Source organism: Nymphaea colorata, chromosome 11 (genome assembly GCF_008831285.2).
Source record: "Nymphaea colorata isolate Beijing-Zhang1983 chromosome 11, ASM883128v2, whole genome shotgun sequence".
NCBI lineage: Eukaryota > Viridiplantae > Streptophyta > Magnoliopsida > Nymphaeales > Nymphaeaceae > Nymphaea > Nymphaea colorata.
Window position 1 is genome coordinate 7,639,637 of NC_045148.1, and position 24,340 is coordinate 7,663,976.

General features: G+C 39.2%; 2 protein-coding genes across 3 annotated transcripts; one reads left to right on the forward strand and one right to left on the reverse strand.

Moving 5' to 3' along the window:
- Positions 1-4,050: 4,050 nt before the first annotated feature.
- LOC116264318 (katanin p80 WD40 repeat-containing subunit B1 homolog KTN80.4-like) lies at positions 4,051-15,919 on the forward strand. Of its 2 annotated transcripts, none has more exons than XM_031644461.2 (18): positions 4,051-4,246; positions 4,507-4,637; positions 6,154-6,271; positions 6,398-6,624; positions 6,734-6,836; positions 10,555-10,625; positions 11,098-11,172; positions 11,269-11,412; positions 11,553-11,733; positions 11,878-12,474; positions 12,949-13,002; positions 13,086-13,225; positions 13,334-13,459; positions 14,031-14,105; positions 14,215-14,327; positions 14,484-14,600; positions 14,697-14,765; positions 15,499-15,919. In XM_031644461.2, the coding sequence occupies exons 1-18, from the start codon at positions 4,225-4,227 to the stop codon at positions 15,557-15,559; spliced, it is 2,424 nt and encodes an 807-aa protein (XP_031500321.1). In that variant the 5' UTR covers positions 4,051-4,224; the 3' UTR covers positions 15,560-15,919. The 2 variants fall into 2 exon arrangements, with proteins under 2 accessions (XP_031500321.1, XP_031500322.1); XM_031644462.2 differs by having other exon boundaries at positions 13,337-13,459.
- Positions 15,920-19,534: 3,615 nt separating this feature from the next.
- On the reverse strand, positions 19,535-20,413 carry LOC116264345 (uncharacterized). Its single transcript, XM_031644490.1, has 2 exons — positions 20,075-20,413; positions 19,535-19,855 (listed from the first exon to the last, which is right to left on the reverse strand). The coding sequence occupies exons 1-2, from the start codon at positions 20,411-20,413 to the stop codon at positions 19,535-19,537; spliced, it is 660 nt and encodes a 219-aa protein (XP_031500350.1).
- Positions 20,414-24,340: the final 3,927 nt, after the last annotated feature.

Sequence of the window (24,340 nt, forward strand, 5' to 3'; positions counted from 1 at the left end):
CATCCTCACACCATCTAGAGGCTATAAAATAGCCAAATATTTTTGAAAGTATGAACGGTCTTAGTAATTTACATGGTTGGTGGACCACATCATTCTGGTGGCCCGTTATTTTTCAATTCTGGTGGCACAGAGAAGCTTCTTCATACATTAAAAAAAATGTTCTAATTTTTATTGCCACGCACTTGGCCAAGATCTGATTCAAATTTTCTAAAATGCCCAAGATGACAGAAACGCCCTTCTCCTGTTTGGACATGTTGTGAATTAAAAATGATGAAAACTTATGATTTATTTTCCTGTTATGGAGAAGTAAAGATGAAAAATTATGTTGATACAGTCGACTGTATCGTACTGCTGAGGATTATTATTGTGGACTCGAGCTTCTCTAGAATCTTTAGACCAATCTCGTATTGACTAACCACTTCAATCGAATATGTGTAGATTTTATAGGTTAATATCATAGTTTTCTGTTTTTTTTTTTTTGAAAAAAAATGCAGAAAATTAAATGGCTATTTAAAGTTTAAAAAAACATTTTTTTGAAAAAAACGTTAAAAACGAAAAAAACACATTTTAACACGTTTTTTCTCATTTTTTTGTGTTTTTCACTATTTTCTGTTTTTTAATGCCAAACAGTTTTATTTTCATTTTTTATTTTTATTTGTTGCAAAACTACTTATCTTCTAATGTTTGTGTTATTAGCCTTTCACTTATTTTATTTTTTTTTATTTTTTATTTTTTAAAATTTTTGAAAAAATTATTGCATTTTTTTATTTTTTCTCGTTTTTTTCCAAGCTCAACATATTAAACACAAGAAAAACCATGCCGTTTAAAGCTTCGAGACGTTATTTTGCGACTATAGTTAATACATAGGCGTATTCAACTGACACTTTAGCGGCCTCTATTTTGCAGCATAGAGAATTGGTATCTCATGAATTTGAAATAAAAACTGACTATATGAGCCCTATCAAGAACACATAATCTGGTGTAAGTGTCACTAATATCACAGGTCGATGATTATCCCAATGTATATATATATTTTGTCCAGAGAAGTACTTTACCGTTGGACAAAGCAATGACTCTTGGGTGGTGTTGAATATTCTTGCCCTCCCTCTCAAATTATGAATATCTCTTTATTGGTGCAGTCAATTTCTTGGTAGCAGCCATTGATTGGGCATGAGTAGAGATCGAGACGAGGCGCAATTGCATCCATTGATGGAACCGCGGCCACTGTACCATACCAACCAAAGTCAAGCTAGGACAGCGACCCTACAGTTTGGATGGAATCATGTGAGCTCAGGTCCCGGTCTACATCTTGGTGCCCATGACCCTTGATCAAGGTCTGACCGCGAGCCCACGACGTTGACCGCTCATCTGCCCACATGTAACTGATCATCTAGGTTTAAGGTGAGACCTTCGTTTCGATGACGGCGATGGACCTAGCCACCTGATGTGCCTTCAAATCTTGAGTTCGGTTTCGCCGAAGCTTTCACCTCACGGAAACGGAAAATGGTTACTTGTTTAGTGCATACCCTGGATATTGAACTCTTGACCTTCTTCTTTGGATCCTTCCTCAGGCAAAAAACCTTTTTAAAAAGTTTATATGTAAATTTTTAAAAAACTCATTTATGCTATATAAAAATTTTGAAAAATTATATTTTGATTGCTGTTGAAAATTTGAAACTATAATTCAGCTCCCCTCATAAAAAAATTTATGTCTCTCGTGAGACCCTTGATCGCATTCAGCCTAACATTGGGCTAGTCAGGTTGCTGGAGCTAGAGATGTTAATGGATGAAATTCGAACAAAAAAAAAGTCATATATGAAATCCAATTTCACAATTTGAAATTATCCGAATTTGGTTTTTACATTCAAGTCTAAATCCGACTCCAAATTTTGAACCAATTGTAACATATTTTCAAAGTGTAAGAATATCGGATATTAAATATTTCTTTAAAACTGAAAGGTTACTCTCTAAATCCAAATCCCAGCCGATGTTTATGTATATCTGAATCCGAATTTGATTAAATGTCATTTCTTAAATACAAATCTGATCTGATTTCTTAAACGAATATGAATTATTTTTCCGTATCGAATACCTTCAGAATGGCCTGATCGGATATCCGATCTGAATTGAATATATTGACATTCTTAGATCGAGCTCTTGTTGGACACAAAACCTAGAAAATAATGTGCTTAATTTATAGGTAAACTTTGTTTAGTAACTCTAAAGTCCAAGTCTACCTCGTTTTCAATATGGAAAACACGTACATGCATTTGGAACTCTTTTTTGCCCAAAGGAAGCTGGATTTCCTTTACTTCAAAAATATAGACATCAAGAAACACTTGGTCCCTTGTAATGCATTGACCTCCAGCTAGGGGCGGAGCCAAGGTAGGGGCCCGCATGAGCTCTGGCCCCACTTCAAAAAAATTTCTTTTAAAAGTCTATATGTAAATTTTAAAATATTTCACTTGTTTTATATAAAAATTTCGAAAAATGATATTTCGGGCTTAATCAAAATTTAGAAACTTTAATTCGATCCGTCTCATGAAAAATTTCTCGATCCGTCCTTGCTTCCTGCTTCAAAGATGTCAACTGTAAAAGCCTGGGTTGGATATAGATGGACCCAATCTGGATATTGGATCTCTGAGATGCCCATATAAAAATATGCTTTTGAAAATATAGATGTGTCGTGCAGTAATTCACTTGGATCTGAATGAATGAGAGAACCAGTCAACTTGCAAATCTGGATATGGGAATAGACTCGTGGTCCTTGACCCACAACCAAAGTCCACACGCTTTGTGGAATATATTATACAAGCAATTTGTAGTTCTTGTTGGATTTAGATTTTGGATACAAGGAGGTTATTGGATCATTAGATGAAAGGTCCAAAGTCCAAAACCAATCCCGGATCGGTTAGACCCGATCCATATTCAGCTCATATTTTATGGAGGACCCACCAACCAAATAAAGTGGGAAACCAACCATCATAAATAAGAAAATAATAAAAACACAGCTACCATTGGACACCTCTCATGACCTCATAAATTTCTTCTTTTTTAAGAGCAAGGCCAATGGCTTTCTAGAATAAGAACATAAAAAAGGGTTGTCAATGGAATAAATGTTATTTCCAAAAAGGCGACAATTACTTTTATATATATTTTTAAAAAAGGTGTTTATCAATCATATGATCGAGAAATGACTTTTTCGTGTTTGTCAAGATCACCCGCTCAACTGTCATTTTTATACCTCTATTTTGTTTTTCACTTTTTTTTTTCGGATATTTCTTCTTGTAAATTGTCTCTCCTGAGAAATTGAAAAAAAGAAAACTTTTTTTGCAATTTGGGAAAATTTACTTGCATGAAAATTTTTACTTTTAAAAAATAGAACGCTTTTACTGAGGAAAAGTTATAGAGAATTGATGGCAATGAATATTCATGCTTGTTACGTGTTTTTTTTTTCTCCAATTAAAGAAATAAATAAAAAGGCTAGAATTTTGCTGTAAGACAAAGTCACAAAGCTTTCTTTTTTAGAAAATGTTTCTTACTCGGTTAACATTGTAATACTATATCTGTTTTAATCTTTTATTTTTATTCTTTTTTAATTTTAAACATTCGTTTCAATTTAAAGTAAAGGAGGTTTTTCTTTTTTTTTTTGTCGAGAAAATAGTTTCGGGATTTTAGCGTTAAAATTTTGATTTAAAATGAATAAAAACCCCTAGGCACCGACAAGCGATAATTTTTTGTTTTTTTATTTTCTTATTTTTGTTGAATTAGGGGGACAGTTTTGTTATTATGGGATCAACCAAGGGTTAAGATCATTCTATCTTTCCTGCACCACGTTTAACTTTTCCCCCCTGGTCCAACTCAAAAAATAAATAATTAATTAAATAAAAAAAAGTAGAAAGAGAAAGTGGCAAGAGAGAGAAAGTGTGAACCCCACAGGCCACAAGCCGCTTTCCCTCTCTCCTAATCTCTTAAAAATAAAAAATGTTTTTAAAAATTTTAAAAGTGAAAAAAAATTAAAAGTAAAACCCTGTTTCTCTCTCTCTCTCTCTCTTTCTCTCTCTTAAAATCTCAACTATAGCGAAGTCTTCTTCCCTCCTCTGCGACTCGCGCCAGATCCTTTCTTCTCCTCTGGTGCTTGCCCGTCCTTCCTGGCTCCCGCAGGCACGTGCCGGCTCTTCCCTCGCGCGTGCTTCGTTCTCGTGTGGATGATTCTTTTCTAGGATGAAGCGTGGGTACAAGCTCCGTATCCTCTGACATGGAAGGCAAAGGGAGGGGAAGAGAAAGGCCTTCTCTTTTCCTTTTTCTTCCTCATTCCTTTCTGTTTCCTGTTTCGTTGTTTCTTTTGTTGTCTCTTGTTTCTTTCTTCTTTTTCTACTGCTGTTGTTGTATACGAATTGTAGGGGCGGCGGGTTGGGTGGGAGGATCTTCGGAGTTTGTATTGGTTGGCGTTTTATTTCCCGATTTTGCTATTTCTGTTGGTTTTGCCTTGACTCTGTCGATCAGAGGAATTTGTGGCGCATAGCTCGAATGTGAATTGCTTGAAGATCGGGAAAAAATCGTCCAGAGTCGTCGTCACCGGCGGGGAGGATCAAAAGGTTAATCTATGGGCGATTGGGAAGCCTAATTCTATCCTGGTTAGTTCCAATTTCTCTTTTCTTATTCTTGTGTTCATGTTTATGGTGCGTTGTTCGGGTAGCTGCTGCGGGCGTCTTGCTTCTGTTCGTTTATGGTTTTGGGATTGCAGAAAATGGGATTTTCGGTCACCTTTTTCTGGCGAATTGGCATAGAAGCCAGTCTTGATGACTTTTTGTGTGTCGGTTTCTTGTTTACTTTTGAAGGGGCGATGGTTTGAAATTGTGGATGGTTAATTGTGAAGCTGAAGAAGTTTTGGGAGTTTCAATTAGACTGGTTTTCGTTATTTTGCTCATAACTTTGTTATCGCGTCTGTCAGTACCCGTCGTTTGCTAGCTGTGGTGAACTATGAGGCCTAACGACTGGATATCTGCCTTCAAGATAAATTTTATACTGTTCCTTTTTCTGGAGAATTTGTTGCTTATAAGTTACTTTTGGCCGGTTTTCCGGGTATTTTCGAGAAACTTGTAGCAAACTAGGAAGCGTGGAGGTGAATAGCCACGTTTCTCTTCCATTCTTCGCAGACTCTCGGAAAGTCGATTCCCTCTAAATTTGAAAGCGAACCATCACTTTCGTTGCAAATGCGTTTTTCATGAAAAGAAAAGAAACCTTTCGTCCATAATCATTGGGATGGAACCCGGAATATGAAAGCATGTGAACATGGACAAAAAGAAAGCAGTCATTTCCAAATTTAAGGGGATCTGGGGATTGGGAAACGTCGAGTGCGTAGGAAGCAATGTGGGAAGTCATTTGGAGACACTGCATGAAAGTATTTGAGCATAAGAATCAAAATACCTAAAAAAGTTGAAATGTTTGACGGAATTGTTTCCGGACATAGGAACTGTTCAGAAAAGGGTCAGATTCCTAAGAATGGGAATTGACATCTATATCTTGAATTGAGATTTTCAGGTCATAAGAATCAGGATTCCCTTCATGGGGATCTTGATCCTTTCCACTAGCAGCACTAGCTTTTACTGATCTTGAGAATCACAGTGTCTGAGAGGTACTGATCGTGCTTGTTTGGAATAACAATGTCCAGCTAATATAAATGATTCAAAGATAATTTCCTTTTCCAAGAAATATGTTTCTATTTTTGTGTTTGTAAAGATGCATTTTAGTAAACACATAAATGATACCTTTTGACACTAATGGTTATATTTATACTCTCCTTGCTACTCATACTTTTCCTTTTATGCTTCTTAAGACTTTTCACTCATTGATAATTACTGTTAGGAATTTCACGTGGTTCTTACTTCTTTGAGCTAGTGGTCATTGATGGGAATATCAGATACAAAGGGTCATATCTGCTGTGATGGTAGTTTGACTACTTTAGGACAGCAACACGATATGGCTGTCCATGGGATGACTGCATGTTATATACCGGCATCACGATTCCAAACTTCAAATTTTTATGACATGACACATTTTTTATATTGTGCAATTTGGTCAGAAAGATCTGTTTGACATTTTGGATTGTTGTTCTGTAGATGATTCCTGATTTGTTATTTAAATCTGCAGAGCCTTTCTGGTCACACAAGTCCAGTTGAATCTGTAACATTTGACTCTTCAGAAGTTTTTGTTGTTGCTGGAGCCTCAAGTGGCACAATAAAGCTTTGGGACTTAGAGGAAGCAAAAAGTGAGCTATAGTGATTAGCTATTCCATCTGGTGTCCCTTATACAGTTATACTTTGAATCTTGGGCTTTCTGCAATGTTGTGAATCAGTTTTCTTATTTGATTATTTACTACTCTTTTGGATGACAGTTGTTCGGACACTTACTGGACACAGATCTAACTGTATTTCGGTTGATTTCCATCCTTTTGGCGAGTTCTTTGCTTCTGGTTCTTTGGATACTAATTTGAAGATATGGGATATTAGAAGAAAAGGATGCATTCATACATACAAGGGGCATAGTCGAGGTGTCAATTACATTAAATTCACTCCAGATGGTCGTTGGGTTGTTTCTGGTGGAGAAGATAATGTTGTTAAGGTAACTTAGCAGCCTTCTGTGCTTTTGCATCATTCCTGGAGAGAGCTGTTTTGGAAATTTATTTGGTGGGTGACAACCTACTATGTATTACATCTTCTTTTGTGAACAGCTCTGGGATTTGACTGCTGGAAAGCTCCTCCATGATTTCAAGTGTCACGAAGGGCAAATACAGTGCATGGATTTTCATCCCCATGAATTTCTACTTGCAACAGGTGGGTTTCAAATATACCTAAGGTTAACCCATAAACTCGGAGTGTACTGAGTGTAGATATGTAGTATGGTTCTTGACTTGTATTCTTTCTTGGCTGATTTTTGTGTAAATATGTGTCAAGTGCAAGTGTGCAACTGTGTTTTTTACTGCATTACAACCTTAAAGGGTTAACACTTTGTAGATAATGAAGTTCTGTTACGTCCAGTTGTTATGGACTGCAGATTTATACAGCTAACTGCTTCTGCATTTATAAATTCCTTTACGTGTCTTGGCAACTGGCTGGAATCTTTAGGGCTTAGGTTCACTGAACACTTGATGTCATGGTAGTAATTAGTGCAATTTAAGCACATTTGTATCTAAAATGGGTTTGTCATGGTAGCTTGACAAATGTAGTTGTTTTCAGATGTTAAAATGTCCCACAGAAAATTGCACATTCGTCTTTTTTCTGTCATTGGATTGTTGTCTTATAAAGGCTTCTGGAGCATGTCCTGATAAGGTGCTGTTGAACATTTATTTGGAAGAGGGGACCCAAAGTTAACCTTCGCTGAAGTCCTGCTACCCAGCCTCTCTGCATCAGTGGGAGAAAACACCATCCAAAGACTCCAACCAGTTTGCCAGTAGGTACTTTACTAAAGGCATATTTTTAAATCCAGAAGATGTGTCCCTAGGTAGGAAAAATCTAGCATGTCGGCAGAACTGTAGCCATTTTTCACCTAATTGCTCTTTGTCTTGGTAAAGTGGAAACTTGAGCATTCTGCAGGCTTGTAGATGATGATCTATTGATCTGGTATAAAAGCAGCACTAGTGTCTGTTTGTATGTGCATTTGTGTGTGTAGCTATTTTTTGAAAAAAAAAAACCACATAAAAAATGGCAAAACAAGCAAAAGCAAGGAAAGGGAAAAAAATCATGATATTTTGAAATAAAACAAATCAAAATGAAATTACCATGCTTTATTACATTTTTTGACATTTTTGAGGAACAAGCTTTTAATGTGTTTTAAGTTTTTTAATTTTGAGGTGGCAGGAATCTTTAGGACTTAGGTTCACTGGACACGTGATGTCACGGAAGCGATAAGTACAATTTAAGCACATTTGAATAAAATGAGTTGATCATGGCAGGTTCAAGAAAATAGTGGTGTTCACTTATTGTAATGTTCAACCAAAAATAGCACATTCATCTTTCTTCTGTCATAGGATTGTTGTCTTATAATTATAAAGGGGCATGTCCTGAGAAGGCGATATTATATACTCATTTGGAAGAGGGGCACCAAAGTTAACTTTTGCTGGAGTCCTGCTACCCCGCATCTTTGTATCAGTGGGAGAAAGTACCATAAAAAAATTCCAAACCGTTTGCCAGTAGGTGCTTTACCAAATGCATATACCTGTCCATGGCATAATTGCTGGTTGATGGTTTAAATTTTAAATTCAGAAGATGTGTCCCTTGGCAGAAAATGTCTAGCATTTCAACAATAATGTAGCTAGTTTTTGCTAGGCCTGGGCATCGGGCCGGGCCGCCGCCGGGGCCGGGAAATACCTGCCCGGGCCCGATAGGCCGGCACGTCCCGTTTAGATTAAAAAAATATTTTTTAATTTTTTTTGTTTTAAAAATATATATTTATTATTAATAAATATATTTTATATTTTAAAAAATTATTTTAAAATTAAAAAATTATTTTTTAATTTTAAATGGGCCGGGCCGGGCCGAGACCCGGGCCAGGCTCACCGGCCCGGCCTGGCCCGGCCCGATCCCCACCCTTAGTTTTCGCCTAATTGCTCTTTGTGTTGGGAAAGTGGAAGTTTGAGGTTTCTGTAGGCTCGTAGGTTGTAAATGATCTTCTGCTATAAAAGGAACACTAGTGTATGTGTGTATCTGTGTGTGTGTCTATTTAAAAAAAAAAATTAAAAATGGGAAAACAAGCAAAAAGGAAAAAAAAAAGCAAAAAAGTCAAGGCATTCTAAATTTAAAAAGATACTGAAATGAAAATATTGTGCTTTTTATTACATTTTTTTATGTTCTCTTGGGAAAAAAGTGGTTTAATATATCTTAACTTTTTTGAATTTTGAAATTTCTTTTAATATTTTAATAATTATTGCGAATGTATGTAATCTTTTTCTATTATATTTTTTCTTTTTTGTATGTTTGAGTTCTTGAGATTTCCTGAGAAAAGCAAACTTCTTGATTAAGTATCTAAGAACAACCTCGCCAATCTAAACCCAAGAATGGTACTTACAACAATTGTATGTGTAGGTGATTCTTAGGTATGCAACCCAAAATATGCCTTCGAAGCATAGCTCTCAATGTTTTAAATCTTTTTGATGGATCTAACCGTATAGATGGTGCAATATTTATGAAACTGAGAATAAAAGAAATGAAAAAACTGATGTTAGATAGAATTTTATGAACTGAGAAATTTAAGACCATTAATTTTAAAAACTTTATGAAATCTAATTTTTACATTTGATTTTCATGTTTTTGTATTCAATTGTATAAATTTGGACATTACATGTTCATCTGTGTGGTTGGATTTGTAAAAACGCTATCACGAAACTTTTTGTTTTTTTTTTATTATCACATTCAAAAGTGGAAAGTAAGGGAAAAAGTAAAATGTGAAAAGTCACATATTTTGTAAATGTAGCCAAGAAAATATTGTGTTTTAACATGTTTTTATGGCAAGGTTTATGCAAATTTGCAAAAAAAAAAAAAAATAGCATTCGTTTTAAATTTTTGTCTATGTTTTTGTAGAAAGCTCATGGAAAACTCAAAAGTTCATATTTGTTTTATTATTTCTTTTTTGCGCTTTCTAACTTTTTGAATTCCTTTAGATTGTCTTGAGAAAAACATACTTTCCAATTAAAATACATGAAATCCTTGAGGATGGGAACCCGAGAATGATATTTGTGATAATGGTGAAAAACACTCATAATGCCTGAGACTTGAGAGGCAGGAGAATATATGTATATATACTGAAGTGTGCCTTCTCATCATTGTCACAAACGGCAAGCTTTTTCTCAGGTATAATACAGCAAAGTTGTTTTTGTTGGGAAAATCTCGGCAAATTTTAAAAAAGCAAAAAAACTAAAAATAAAATGTGAAAAAAAAATCTGGTAATTAAAAAATGTAAAAAAATGTGAAAATGCAAAAAAAAGAAGGGGAAAAACGTTTTTCTTGCATTTTTTTTTGTGAAAACGTGTTTTCTGTGACATTGCTTCTCTGTGACATTGCTTCTCAGTTATGCTTACCTAAATCTACCTACCTAGAGTAGACATGGTACAAGTGTTTACTATTGTCCATCTGCTAATAATAGACAATTGAATCATGTTTTTTTTGTTAATGAAAAATATGATTTTTCCAGACTAAGATATTTATAAATTTTTTTGCCTTTGTTTATTAGAAAAGAAATTGTATATGCATCAGAATCAAGAAATATAAGTGTTGATTCATTGTGAAATTGCTAGAGGTATTTATAATTACCATAAATGTCAGTCAACACACTTGGGGAGGTGCAATACATGGAGACACACTCATGCTAAGTATGCACGTTATTCTTCTCTTTAAAGTTCTGGGTATCATGACAGTGAAGTTATCTTTCCAGAATGCTAGTGCTTTATAAGATTTCCATTCTCTAACTTTTTTTCTTTGGTCCCTTTTATCTGAAAAAACTGTGAACCAGGATGTATATTATTTCAAGAATACAGCTAATGGATTTAATCCTCCTCAGGTTCTTCTGATAGAACAGTCAAGTTTTGGGATCTAGAGACTTTTGAACTTATTGGGTCTGCAGGACCTGAGGTATGTAAAATATCTTTACTGCAGTTACTGTGTGTGTGTGTGTGTGTTCTTTGGTTGGAGATTCTACTTAACTAGCAAAATAACTGAAACATGCAATATGGGAAGAAGAGGAACTTGGTAACTAGTTTTAGTTATTCAGTGGATTATTGTCAAACTTCAATATGAACTCCTAAGATCAATATTGCTGCTGATCCTGCATTATAATGAGGATGGAATGGACATCTGGTGCAAACTGCAGTGTAGATCATTCATTTCACTGTTTTCACCATTGTCATGCAAATTAAGTTTCAAATGTTATTTGTTTCATGTCAGGCTTTTCTTATAATATATGCTATGTCACTCAATTTCATTATGGAAGTCTTCTTAAGTTTCTGGACGTACTTTTTCTGTTACATCAATGGAATTGTTGTTCATAGAAAACTTCATTCAAATCAAGTTTCTAGCTTTCTGACACTTTCTTATGCATTATCAGGCTTCGGGGATACGTTCTATGGTCTTTAACCCTGATGGAAGAACTCTCTTCTGTGGGTTGCATGAATCCTTGAAGGTAATAAAATTTTGCAGCATCAGCTGACAAAGGATATCCCTGTTTATATATTTGTTTATTTTTTTTGTTCTTCTGAACCCTGCATTGTTTAATCAGGTGTTCTCATGGGAGCCAGTTAGATGCCATGATATAGTTGACATGGGATGGTCCAAATTGGCTGATCTCAATATACATGATGGGAAACTTTTAGGCTGTTCCTTCAACCAAAGTTGTGTTGGAGTATGGGTTGCTGATATCTCGGTAATTTTCTTGTCAGTGTCTGTAGTTCTTTTTTGCCCCAAGGGAGGAGGTGAGAGGATTGGAGCTGCAGGATGATTCGTTTACTTGAAAGTGAAATAAATTTTGTGATTAAAATGCTCTGTTTAACTTTACTTTTGCAGCGGATAGCACCCTATGCAGTTGGTGGGTTGTCAAAAAATGGTCACCCGGAAACCAAGTCCAATATAAAGGAAAGTCAATCTGTACAAAAATTAGAGAATAGTGTAAAAGCTAACATTAAATCGTTTTCTCCACTCCTGAATCCTGAACCAAAAGAGGCGAAAGTTTACATACCATCAATCTGTAAGTTGTTTTCTTTTGTAGCCCCTTTCTGTTTGGCCGATTGTTTGTTTGCTTAGTTTTCACATATGTGCATTTCCTGAACTTTTTGTACATAAAATGGCATGCTTTATGGATGGCAATTATTTCTTGTTTGCTATTTTGCAGTTGCTGAAACTCCTCCACGTACTCCCCCAAGATTTGGTCTAAGTAATGACTCCAAAACCCTTGCTTCTAATTCAGCAGCAGCATCCCATGCATCTGCTTTGAAGAAAAGGACTGTGCCAAAAGTACCATCAGCAGCTACCACCCATGTCCTTTCTGAACCTGAGGTTGTGCCTGTCGTTGTCCCTAGAAATGGCCAGAAGTTTGAGCAACAAGCTGATTCCAAGGTCGTCCCTAGACCTGATTTACCTGCTATTGTCGCTAGAAACAGTCAAAAACTTGAGCAACCAGCTGATTCAAAAGCTGAAAATGCCACTGTTGAAAGGCCAGTTTTTGCATCAAAGCCATCACATGCACGGAGGCAATCAATTGGTAAAGGTGGTAGTGACATTGAACCAACTTCAACCAACTGTGAATCATCTAAGCGCAAGAACAATGAGTTGAATCATGAACCACTAAAGAACTTCTTTCCTGGTCTGGATGCAAAAAGTGATGGCTCTGGTTGTGGTGAACAAAATGGGACCAGTATCAGAAATGTTGCTGAAAAGTTTGAAAGGAGTTTTTCAGTAGGACACAAACCGAGCATTCGTTCTGAAAATTGTAAGTTTCTGCATCTGTTACTCCTTTCTAGTTATAGCAATTCATTTTGGGATTGCAAGGCATTTTGAACTGGGTGCTTATGTCGGTATTCTTTATAATTTTATTATTTTGCTTCTTGGTGAGACCTTGGACATTATCTTTATTGATGAAGTGCTGGGGATTTAATGAAGTTCTAAAAGTATGAAGAACAATGTAATGCTCCACTAAGTTATTTGACATAAAATTCTCTGATCAGATTATAATTATTTATATTTTGAGCTGGATCAATCTGTCCACTTCTTTGAGAAGGCAGAAGGTTGCGACTGTTCTCCGTTGGCCTTCCTAACATGCAATCTTGGAATGCTGTGGTTCTGGTCACTTCAGGCGGGATTGCTTCTTGAATCTACATATATAGTCCTGATATGTTCTATGAGTGTTTCAATTGGCATTGATTTTTGTTGAAGTGAATATTTTTCATCTTTAAATCCCTCACAGGTGATGTTAAAGTGCCCAATAGAAGAAGAGCAAGTACTGTTGGATATTTAGAAGGTGTGCATAAGACAAGATCAATTGTTTGCTCATGAGTGTTTCATAAACTTGAATGTTTTTGACTCCCTGCTTCCCCTATCCAGAGAGAAGGCACTCCTCGGGAAGAACGCGTACCCTGGTTGATAGCTGGGAGAGGAGGGAAAGATCTCCAAACAATGACACACAAACGATGAGTTCTTCCTCTGACTCAGTTTCCGAGCTTGCTGCCTCAATCCCTGTTTCAGTGAGCTTCTAATCTCTGCTTTGTTGTTGCAGCAGTTTAATTTCCTTTTCTTCCCAATATGGCACATGTGACTTCCTTTAAAAATCCTTGTGCTTTCTTGTTGGCCAGAAGAGTCAGCTTCCGGCTGTTGAGTGTGGCTTGCCTTCAGTTTCAAATGAAGACGAATGTGATAGTGCCATGCAAGGTCATCACGTATTTTTAAGAGAAATGCAGTTTCGTCTTACAAAGCTACAGGTATTATTTTGGTGCATGTGTATTGAGGGGACTATCTTTCTTGTCTTCAAATTTTAACTTACATTCTCTGTTTTAGTTTTGAAACTCTATTCCACAAAGTATATCCAAAGATTGAAGTGCGCACACATACACGTGCTATAATCTTATTGTGGTTTAATGTGGGTTGATTGTCCATTCGTTCCCCTACAAGCATATCTGGGTTTCTTTAAGAGTACCAGTTCTTTCATTGGTTTCTAGATGTAGGAAACCCTGGCATGTTGTGTTTTTAGCTTCACTCTGGAGCTTATGGGAATGGTTTGGTACAATGAAGTACAATGATCATTTTCCTTTCTAATGGTTAAACTTGTGATCCTTTGCAACAAGAATTGTTTTACAACCTTAGGGTGTCAACGTGTGAGCTTGAGGTATCTTCAACAGTTCGAGATCCTCCTTTGCTTTTGAGTGCTTTGGTTTATCTTTTGTCCTGTACCATTGACAATCCTCTTCCGGACTTTATTTTACGCAAACAATTGCATCTTAAATTTTTGGAGACATTACACTTCTGAATGACCTCCCTTACATTAATTTTCAGGTAGTGCGGCGGTCCTTAGGGGCAAATAACATAAAGGGTGCTATCAATACCATGGAAAAGATGAATGATCATTCTGTAGGTATTCTGTTCAAGCTGCAATAGCGTAGCTGAATGGTCATTAATTTTTACTGGATTTTGTTTGTTTTTGTGTGTTTGATATCGTCTTCTTCATTACGCAATACAGGTGGAGGCTGATGCAATCAGTGTATTCTTAGAGAAATTTGACTTTATCACACTTGATACCTGTGCTTCTTTGTTACCACTGCTTACTGGCTTGCTAAGCAGCAAAATTGACAGGCATGTGCTTCTCCTGTGCTGCTCAGCTTTGCCATTTATTTCAAAGCAAATCATATCATTGCTTACCATGTTGCACTCCTTTATTATCTGGATGCTTATGCAATTGTTTTTTTTTTATGAAATATTTTTTTGTCATTTTGGTCCTTGAAATGACAGGCATATAAGTGTATCATTGGAGATGTTGCTAAAGCTTGTGAGGACCTTTGGGCCAGTAATCCATTCAACAGTATCAGCACGAACAGTGGTTGGGGTTGATCTTCATGCCGAAGAACGGTCTCTACCCTAATCACCCCAGTCCTGTGTGCACATGGGTTTAAGCTTGTTGCTGATAGTCTTCGACTTACTTTTCTTTTTACTGTTTGGATGTAGGCTGGAGCGCTGCAATCAGTGCTTTGCAGAGTTACAAAAGGTTAAGCAGAGCCTTAGTTCTCTATTAAGGTAAGTATCTCTGGCATTTGAAGTTGGATTTGCCAAGATGTGTTGTGGTCGAGTTAAATGTGTTTTTATCAGTTAGAAAGGAAGGTACTATGACAGAAAAGTTTGCCATCTTGGTGTACTTATCATCCATGATACTTTGACCATTGTCACAATTTTGTATCTATACTTCCCATGCAAAGGAAGCAAGCAAAGGAAAAGTTTTTAGAAAATCAATTCCATTTTATTTCCTAATTCTGTTGGTGATCTAATATGTTCTCAAAGATGTGATTGTTCTCTTCTTTCTTAAAATCATATTAGATGCATTACTTCTAAGTTCTAATACCATCATTTTAACAGTATCTGATGTATTAAGAAGGAATTGTCAAGTGTATCACTTGCCTATGTTAAGCCACTCCAGTCATCACTTGCTTTCATCCAATTTAGTAGATGAGCTAGGCCAACTATTAAATTATTTTCTTGACTATACGAAAGAATATCATTCTGCAACACCTGGATGCTTGTCATTTTAACTCGTTGATTTTAAGCTTCACATTATGTGCTCTTTAACTTTGAAGAGTGCTTTTCATCAATCAGCAAATGTGATTCTATCCACCAATCTTTATTTTCTTAGTTGCCATTCAGAACCTTCACAGCAGTGGGCACATTTCAATCTATCTGGAAACTTGTAACGTCCTCTGACTTCGGAGGAACACAGGTTTTGTAACTGGTGTCTTCTGCTTGTTGTGCCATACAGGAAGGGTGGGCTTCTATCAAAAGCTGCCTGCGAGTTAAATCTAGCACTTGAGGAAGTATAACCGAGCGGAATCTGGATCTTTGCTCTCTATGGCCTTGTATAGTTTTCAGATTTGCATGACCTTGTTGCTCATAAGGGCAAACTCATGCTGCGACGAGACAGCAAGAGAAGCATAAGAATTTTCTGTACAGGAGAATATCTGCTTGTTGAAGTGCCCAAGGCCAGAAAATCTGATTTATCTCACCAGGCTGCAGAATGCGACTCGAGTTATTCCAGTTGGCTTTGTATTCGATCCATTTATTTGGTTGTTTGATGAGTTTGTATCATCATATTGCCTTACACCCCTTGATTTGTACATGTTACGCCCCAAATGTCATATACACTCCAAATTTGAGTCAATAGTGAATCTGAAATTAATATACACATCTCTTTTGGAACTTTGTTTGTTTCTGTGATTTGCCACAGGCTCTGGAGGAGCACATGACAGGGAAAATGAACAGGGGAAATCAGAATCGTCCTAAGTCCTAAACGATGTGTCAAAAATGAAATCGCATGAGTATTATGGATTGGTGAGCCAGACGATGTATTTGACTCTTCACCAAGGCTTGAAGTACTAGGTTAGTATTCACGTTTTGTTTTTCCTTTTTCTTTCAAAAGCTGGGCTATCTACTGGTTCGCACTATGTGGAATAGGCGGCATAGAACTCCTCACTTTCTTTAAATTGAAGGTATTAACAACCAGGTGGATTGCACTCTTAGATCACGCATTAGTTTCATTAACATCACTACGAATTGCCCATAAGCTTTTCATAGAAGGGAAAAATTGGCCACCAACAAGGCCGAATCTACGGAAATATAACAAGGCTTTGTTGAGAGAAAGAGAGAGAGATGAGTATGACCTTACTATTTGAATGATATCTAAAAAGACTATCATAATCATGCTATTAACTAAACAACTTAAAATCTTGGAGGGGGTTGACCCAACAGGGGTGAGGGCTGGTAGGTGGCCAATCTATGTTTGGAACTCTCATGACGTCAATCTTTTGTGCTGCAAAAGAGAAAAGATGATATGCAACTGCACCCTGGGGTTAGAAGGAAGTGAAGAGGGTTCAACCTTTACTCGGGTGAAGGGAATAGCCTCCTGCTCATCGGAACAAAACAAACTAAAAATCACTTTGGTCGTATTCTGTTAACTTATTCCTTTCTTGCATTTTAAATGGTACTTACATTATTTCTTATGATAAATAACAATTTTAATTGAGAATTTTCCTTCTTGAAATTAATTTTTCAGACAATGGCTGCTTGGGGGTTAGGCCCCCATCCTTTTATTACAACAAAATGAGGTATTATGTACAAACAAAAAAATGAGTCCACATAAGACCTCAACACACCGTAACGCTATCTTTGAAGGGATCTCACATGGTATTACCATGAGGATTCCATTTGGTATACAAACCGTTATCTCGAATGATCATCAAAAGGTTTGAACCTTCAGCTAGAGGCCGTTCCTTATAGATTGTAAGTCTTTCGATGAAGTTGTTGCTCAACCACAGGTTGCCCACTATGTCCGACCTGCAACCTATGTGACTGAGAAGATGCTACTTCCAATCACCATCAGTGGCAAGAAGGTAGATACGCCCCAGGTTGTCTGCAATGTTTGCCAAGTGCCCGAAGCATTCGCTGAGAATCTCTGTCTCTGGCCACCCGGAATTGGCTTCAAACCAGCATGCAACACCAAACCGGAACTGACCTACGGCGTCTCTGATGATGCCCGCCACTCCTTTTCTGCCCCTCTTGTACCAGGAGGTGATGCTGATTTTAACCCACTTATCCTCAAAGCTAACTCCATCACTCCAGAGGATCCCCGAGCGAAGCCGATTACAAATTTTCGTTATCTGCGGTTCATTCCACTTAGAAGTCCACCAATACTCGCTTGAGTGTGACCAAAACTGGTTTATTAATTTGCTAGTTGTGATCTACCCTTTATGCTTAAATTGATTCCTAGTCTTCCAGATGAACCAGATCGCCACATGAAAGCTATCTTTCCAGCATTTGTCAAATGACTTGTCTTTGAGACCTTTCTTATGCCAGCAACTAAGTCCTTGCCTAAGGTTTGGAGGACTCCTACACCATGGAGTAGCCCTCCCGAATTTACCATAACTGGAAGGCCAAAGAGACCGAGCTCCCTTCCAGTCGAAGAAGAGGTGTTTGAAGTCTTCAGTCTCCTGCTTACAAACATAGCACCAACATGCAAGAGAACTTCCCTGTTGTTGCACTAACGCATCTGTAGGAAGACGCCCAAGAGAACATTGCTGACGTCAAAGAGGCCCTTGGAAGCCATCTCCCTTGCCAAACTAGCTTATAATCCTCATTCTGATGGCCTTTCTTTCGAATCCTTTGCCAAATTTCATGCCGGTTGAGCTCACCGTTGTTGCCATTCCTCCAGACCATAACATCCGACTGATCAGCTTGAAGAAGAGGACAAGTGAAATAAATGTTAAGTTTGGCCGGGAAGTCCATTAAGGACTCCCCATTCTCCTCTAAGAGCTCTTTAACCGAGCAGGTGACAGCATCATGAATAAAATGGAGATGAGAAGTGGGAATCTTGTCCATTAGCCGATCGGCGCCCCAATGGTCAGTCCAAAACTTTGCTAAAGCGCCATTGCCAATCTTCCAACCGACGTTCTCATTAGCTTTGCGTCAAGACTGCAACGCCCTACGCCATACGTGGGACACCCTTTTTCCCCTAATACTGTTGTCGAGCAGCTCTTTCCGCTCGTAATATCGACCTTTAATGAGGGCTGCCCAAGGAGAAGCTTGTTGAGACGCTCGATAAATTAAATAGGCCATGTTGGCCATATTAGTTTCTTTGATATATCTGAGACCAACACCTCCCTCTAGATGAGGGAGGCATAAGGTGGACCATTTAATGCGGTGGATACTTTTACGTTCAGCCATATCACCCCATAAAAACTCAGCCGCCATTTTATTCAATTGATTGCAAGTGGTAGCATGGAGTTTAACCACCAAGCTCCAGTAGGTTGGCATCTGCGAAAGAGCATGCTTGATTAAGCTAAGTCGGGCTGCAATAGAGAGACATTTCTACTTCCAAAGTGCTATTTTCTGGGAAGACCGAAGGATTAAGTACCTACATTGTTCCTCTGTTACGTACTTCGTCTGAATGGGAATGCCAAGATACATAGATGGGAGCTTACCTTGACGCCAACCCATTTTCTGCTCAATCCAAGCGAGCTCACGACTATCCATGTTAAAAGAGAAGAGGAGACTTTTGGCAGTGTTCATGGCTAAGCCTGAACACGAGAAGAATTCATCCAGGCACATTTTCAGGGTACGCAGGTTCTTCCGCCTTCCTTCAATGAAGAACATGATGTCGGCATCAAGCATGGAGAAGAGAGAAGTGGTACATGCCCCTATGGATGGGATTCTAATTTGTTTGCTATTGATATAAGCTTGAACGCGCGAGTGAGCATTTCCATAACAGAAATAAATAGATAGGGGGACAACTTGTCCCCCTACCTAAGGCCTCTCTTGTTATCAAACCACATTCCTTCTTTACCATTAATGAGAAGTGTCTATCTAACTGTGGTGACGACAGTCATAATTTTCTGGACCCACAGCTCATGGAAACCAAGGTGGCGAAGGGTGGCCTTCAAGAAATCCTGATTGACTCTGTCGTAGGCTTTACTTGAATCAATTTTAATACATGTTGCTTTCTTCCTACTATTTTGAAGAATGTGGACTATTTCTTGGCCGAGTAGAAAGCTGTCCTGAATGCATCTTCCCTGGAGAAAAGCATTTTGATTCTTGGAGATGATCCTATTTAGGATAAGCCGCATACGTAGAACGATAATCCTTGTGATAAATTTCAGTGTGTTGTTACAAAGAGAGATGGGCCGAAGCTTCTCCACCTGAGTCGCACTTGTCTCCTTGGGCAGAAGAGTGATATGAGTCTTATTAAAAGATTTAACCAATCTGCCGGAGTCAAAAAAACTACAAATAGCCCCTGTAACAGCCTCCTACACAATGAGCCAATTGCTTTGAAAGAAGCTATTGCCAAACTCATCTGGACCAGGTGCGGAGTCCCTATCCGCCTCCATGACTGCCCAGGCGATTTCAGATTCTCTAATAGGTTTCAAAAGATCGGCATTCTCCTTTGGCAACACAGTCAGACCCCAAGCGAGTGTATGAGGTAAGCACCCTGAGCGTTCAGTAGTCCCTAGAAGGCTGGCAAAGTAGTCTGTGCAAGCTGTAAAAATCTCTAGAGTTTCAGTTAAGAGCTGACCCTCATGGGATATGGTTTTGATTTTATTCTGCCTCCTCCTCCCAGTAGCAATCCCCTGAAAGAATTTGGTGTTGAGAACACCATCCCTCATCCATTTGATTCTGGATTTTTTGGCGCCACATACGTTCTTCTAACCACAATAGCTTGGAGAAATCCTGCCTAAGAATGCATTCATCATCTATCGTATCAAGCTGGCCACTCTCACTAAGGACTTGGAGGTGTTTGAATTTCCTCTTGATATCCATTATTTGGTGAGGAAGGTCATTGGCTCCACCTTTACACCACACTTTCGGATAGCCTCCAATTTGAGGATGAGTTTAATCACAGCGCAACCCCTTGTATCCACCGTCCAAGCTGAAAGAACTTGGTCACCGTAATCTATTATGTCCTGCCAATACTGAAAATGCCGAAATGGGGAATGACCCCAAGTTCTAAACATGAGCTTAGAAATATAAAGCAAAATAGGATTATGGTCAGAGATGGTTCTTGGGAGCACCTCCAGGTACAGCGAGATGTCTGGATCATCCACCCATTCCTTGGAGACATAGCATCTGTTAATCTTGGACATGACATTGTCATGGCCTACGCGGTTATTGGTCCAGGTGAACTTCATGCCAAGGCAAGAAACTTCATGCCAAGGCAAGAAACTTCATGTAGTGTTACTCTTGTACAAAATTAGAAAAAGCAAGACAAGCTTGAAGAGCTGGCGCCCTACCTGTTTTCTCTTTTCTCTTTAAAAACAACGTTAAAGTCCCCTGAACAAATAACTGACGCATTGCAATGATTTAAGGTTGAGCAGATACTTCAGAACTGGTCCTTCCGAATTCTAAAATCAGTATGCAAATACAACCCTACAACCACAAAACTTTGACCGGATTAAATATTAGAAAATTGTAAGACAATCCAATGAGAGTGAGCATACCAGTCTTGGATGGTCACTTCAAATGGGTCCCACATAGGAAGGTCCTGAGAACTCAATGTTACTGACTATCTGTCTGTTTGGTAACTTGAATTGGAATTTTTAGAGTTGTTCCCAGTTAAGCTTAGTATCGATAGTGAAAGCAATAGTGGTTTTCAATGTCCAAAGAGTTCGTAAGAACTCATGTTGAGCTAGGAGAGCCGCTAGCCCGTGGACATTCCATGCAAGGAAATTCATGAGCAGGGCTGGCCGTGCTCCCTCCCTTCTCGGCTAGCAAGTCGGGGATTTGCGAGGTCAACATCCTGGACATCAGCAAAATCAACCCCCATCATTGAGATATCTTGATATTCCATTTGTCCCCTGTCTTCCTTTTCCAGTTGGACACTCATGTTTGGAGGACTAGTTCGCTTTTTAGTTCCGTTTACCTCCATGTGCTTGAGAGATCTTTTCTTAACCTTCTCTACCGACTGAGCCTTGTTGTTCACTTCCAACAGGTTAGAGTAATTCCTTGTGGCAGGTGCAGATTTTGGAGGGTTACTTGTTTTAGTTTCAGGCGACAGAGGGACTAGATGGGAAGCCAACACCTCTGCTCTACCATTCTGAGTGTCATGACCGACTGGATTGTTACCGACATGTGCACTGTTAGCATCCACTAACTCGAAGGTTCCCTGCCCCTTCCCAGCAGGGTAACCTACTAGCCTCTCGCCATGAGAACTTTCCCCATCTGCTTTCTCATCAAGCAGCTGCGATAGGGCTTCAAATTTATTATGCTTCAACTGCATGTCCTCTTTAATCTTGTTGTGTTGAGGTCTTCTTTTAAGGACTTTAACTAGTTGCCAAGCACTGGGAGTGACCTTCTCCCCTTCCTTGGCTGCCTCTGTCAATACGCGGGAGCCATCGAAGTGGGTTGTAGACCCACACTTTTGGCAATACTTGACTTTTGTTTCATATTCAATAGATTGAACAAAGACTTTCTCCCTTGCAACCTCCAGCTCAATATCAGATATTGGGCAGAAACCCAACGGGATGTCGATTTTAATACGGGCAAAGCCAAACCTTTGGAGATGCCTTGTGTACTCATCTGCTTCAACGAATGCACATCTGATTAGATCAGCAATATCGTTGAAAACCCGTAGGCTCCACTATTCGATAGGAAGCTTAGGGAGCCTAATCCAAATGCGGACTTGGCTGGAACTCTCTATCTGCATTGGCATATATGGGTGCCACTGGTTTGCAATAAGGAGTCGCCCTCCCACATACCATCGACTAGGAGACAAAATGAGTTTAAGGTCCGCTTCAAAAGAAGTGCAGACCAGGAACATACCTTTCCCCACGGACGTGAATCTTAGGTCAGCAACTACAGGTCATAAGCTTCAGACGCTTGTAAAAATGAAGTTATAATCCAAGCGCCCTTTCCCAGCCCCTTCTCCAAGTGTGGCTATGGCACTAAACTTGAATGGCTGGCATAGAACTTCATAAGATTGTTGTGAGATGACCAAACACCTCTACACCTCTTTCTGGCCACCTCCTTTTGCTCCAGCGGTGGCATATTCATCTCTGCTACAGGTCTCCCTCCATTCACCATAGCAGCCCATGACTTATCCTTATTTGGAATGGCAAGTGATGGTAGATCCTCTCTCATGCAAGCATAATCTTCAACACCACCCAAGAGCATGGGCTCTTCTCTCCCCTCAGATTCCCCCATTCTCGGAAGCCTCTATTGGGCCTGAGGCGTAGAGAGGCCAGTTGCTTCTCCTGCCACAATGTTGAAACCTCGAGAGCTCTAAGAGAGAGAGAACATAAAACGAGAACAACCCATGCCGACAATGTTGAAACTTTGAGTTGTTCTTCTCCCGCGGAAGTCTGTCACTGGTTACTTGGTGGCACCATTGGTGCCACCTGAAAACTCACCAGAAAACCCATTTCTGTGGAGCATGTTCGTCGGAGCAACCAGAAGAGTGGTGCCGATGGCCATTACTGGAAGTTTGGCTACGTTTTTCTCCCCTTGAGCGTCGGAAACCGTGGACTGTGCATGTTCTTCATCCACAAAAGAACTTAGAGGTAGCGATCGGCGTCTAGAGAAGTAGCGGACGTGTTCATCACTGACTACGGTGACGTCTTCCCTGTTGCACATCGACAACCGGAGGCCCATTTCCAGGTTAGTATCGTCTGATCTCCTCAATACTTTCTGGTTTGGGCATTGTGTTCCAAACGGGTTGCGCCATCCCAAATGACACCCTTGGTGATTCCCACTGGTTGGGTCTAACGCCATTGGTAGATCGGGTGAAAACGCCAGTTCAAAGGATCGAGGGATCAATCGGTGCTGATGAACTTGATACTTGAAGAACTGAATATGGTTCCTCATCTAGCCAAGTTTAGATCGACCAGTTGTGAATCCGATCGGCATTCCCTGTTGCGGTAAGTTAATATCTGTACTCTTTACTTGCACCGAGGAATCGAGGAAGATCCAAAGGGAAATCGAGTGTTTCTGATCCGGTGTCGACTTGCTGTTCATTTCCCTGTTTTGCCGCCCACCTATGCCTGATCATTTCGTCATTGTGGCCAATCTGTGTTGAATAGAGGCAATCGACCTCCATAGTTCTCTTCCCAACATCCTAAGGTGCATTCTGACCAATTTTGGGGAAAATGCGTCCACGGACGAGAGAGGAAATCGTGCCGGTCGGAATTCTGATTATCGTGGCGGTTCTTGATATCTTGCCATTCTGGCGGCAGCATCCCCGATCTCTACAGAATTAGGGAAAACCTTCGAATCGGTGATCCGACTTTCTCCTAATCAATCCTAATGTCATATTTAATCATTTCATGTTGATTGATTGTGGATTCTTGCATTGATTCGTCTATATGTGCCTGAGATCGAGCAGAAGAACACTAGCCTACTCTGTTTCAATTCTGAACGCACTTGAGAGCACCTGGGTCAGAAGATCTCAACAAGTCTCTTGAGGGAGCTGATCTTGCTTTGATCTTTTGGGCATCCTATCAGTACTCTTCAGCCCAAATTTTAGGCTAATCGAAGCTCGGGGTGATTTTTGACGATTTTTTGAAGAAGGATATACCCAACAGAGCCCACGACTGTGACAGTTTGCGACCTTCCAGAAGAATGAACTCAATGTAGGAAGCTCAGATTGCAACCAAATTTGGAGCGTCCCTTCATAATCATCTGAAGGTGTTGCTGTCCAAATTTCAGTTCAATCGAAGCCACGGTTGATTTTTAACCAATTTTGGAGTGCCGACGTCGCCTATGAAGACAGAACCAAACTTGCGAGAGGGACTCTCGCTTGTCACCCCATTTCTGTTTATCAGTTTGGGTTTTCACCCAAATCTTGTGATGATCTCTGCCCCTTTTTTAAGTTATTCTCTATTAATCTTTACACCTTGAGTGTGTTCTTGTTTGGAGGCTATTGCTGTCTCGGATTATTAAAACAGAGGAGGAACTAGGAGTGAAAAGCTACTCAGCAACGCACGTGCTACGGCGTCAAACGAAGTTTGCTCCACCCCGATTCACAGCAGCTCCTGGGGGTTAAACTTCAAATTTGGTGACGTGTTTCCTCCCGTGGCTATTGTGCTTACTATTGTTGTCATCTTGGTAATTGCTGGTTTCTG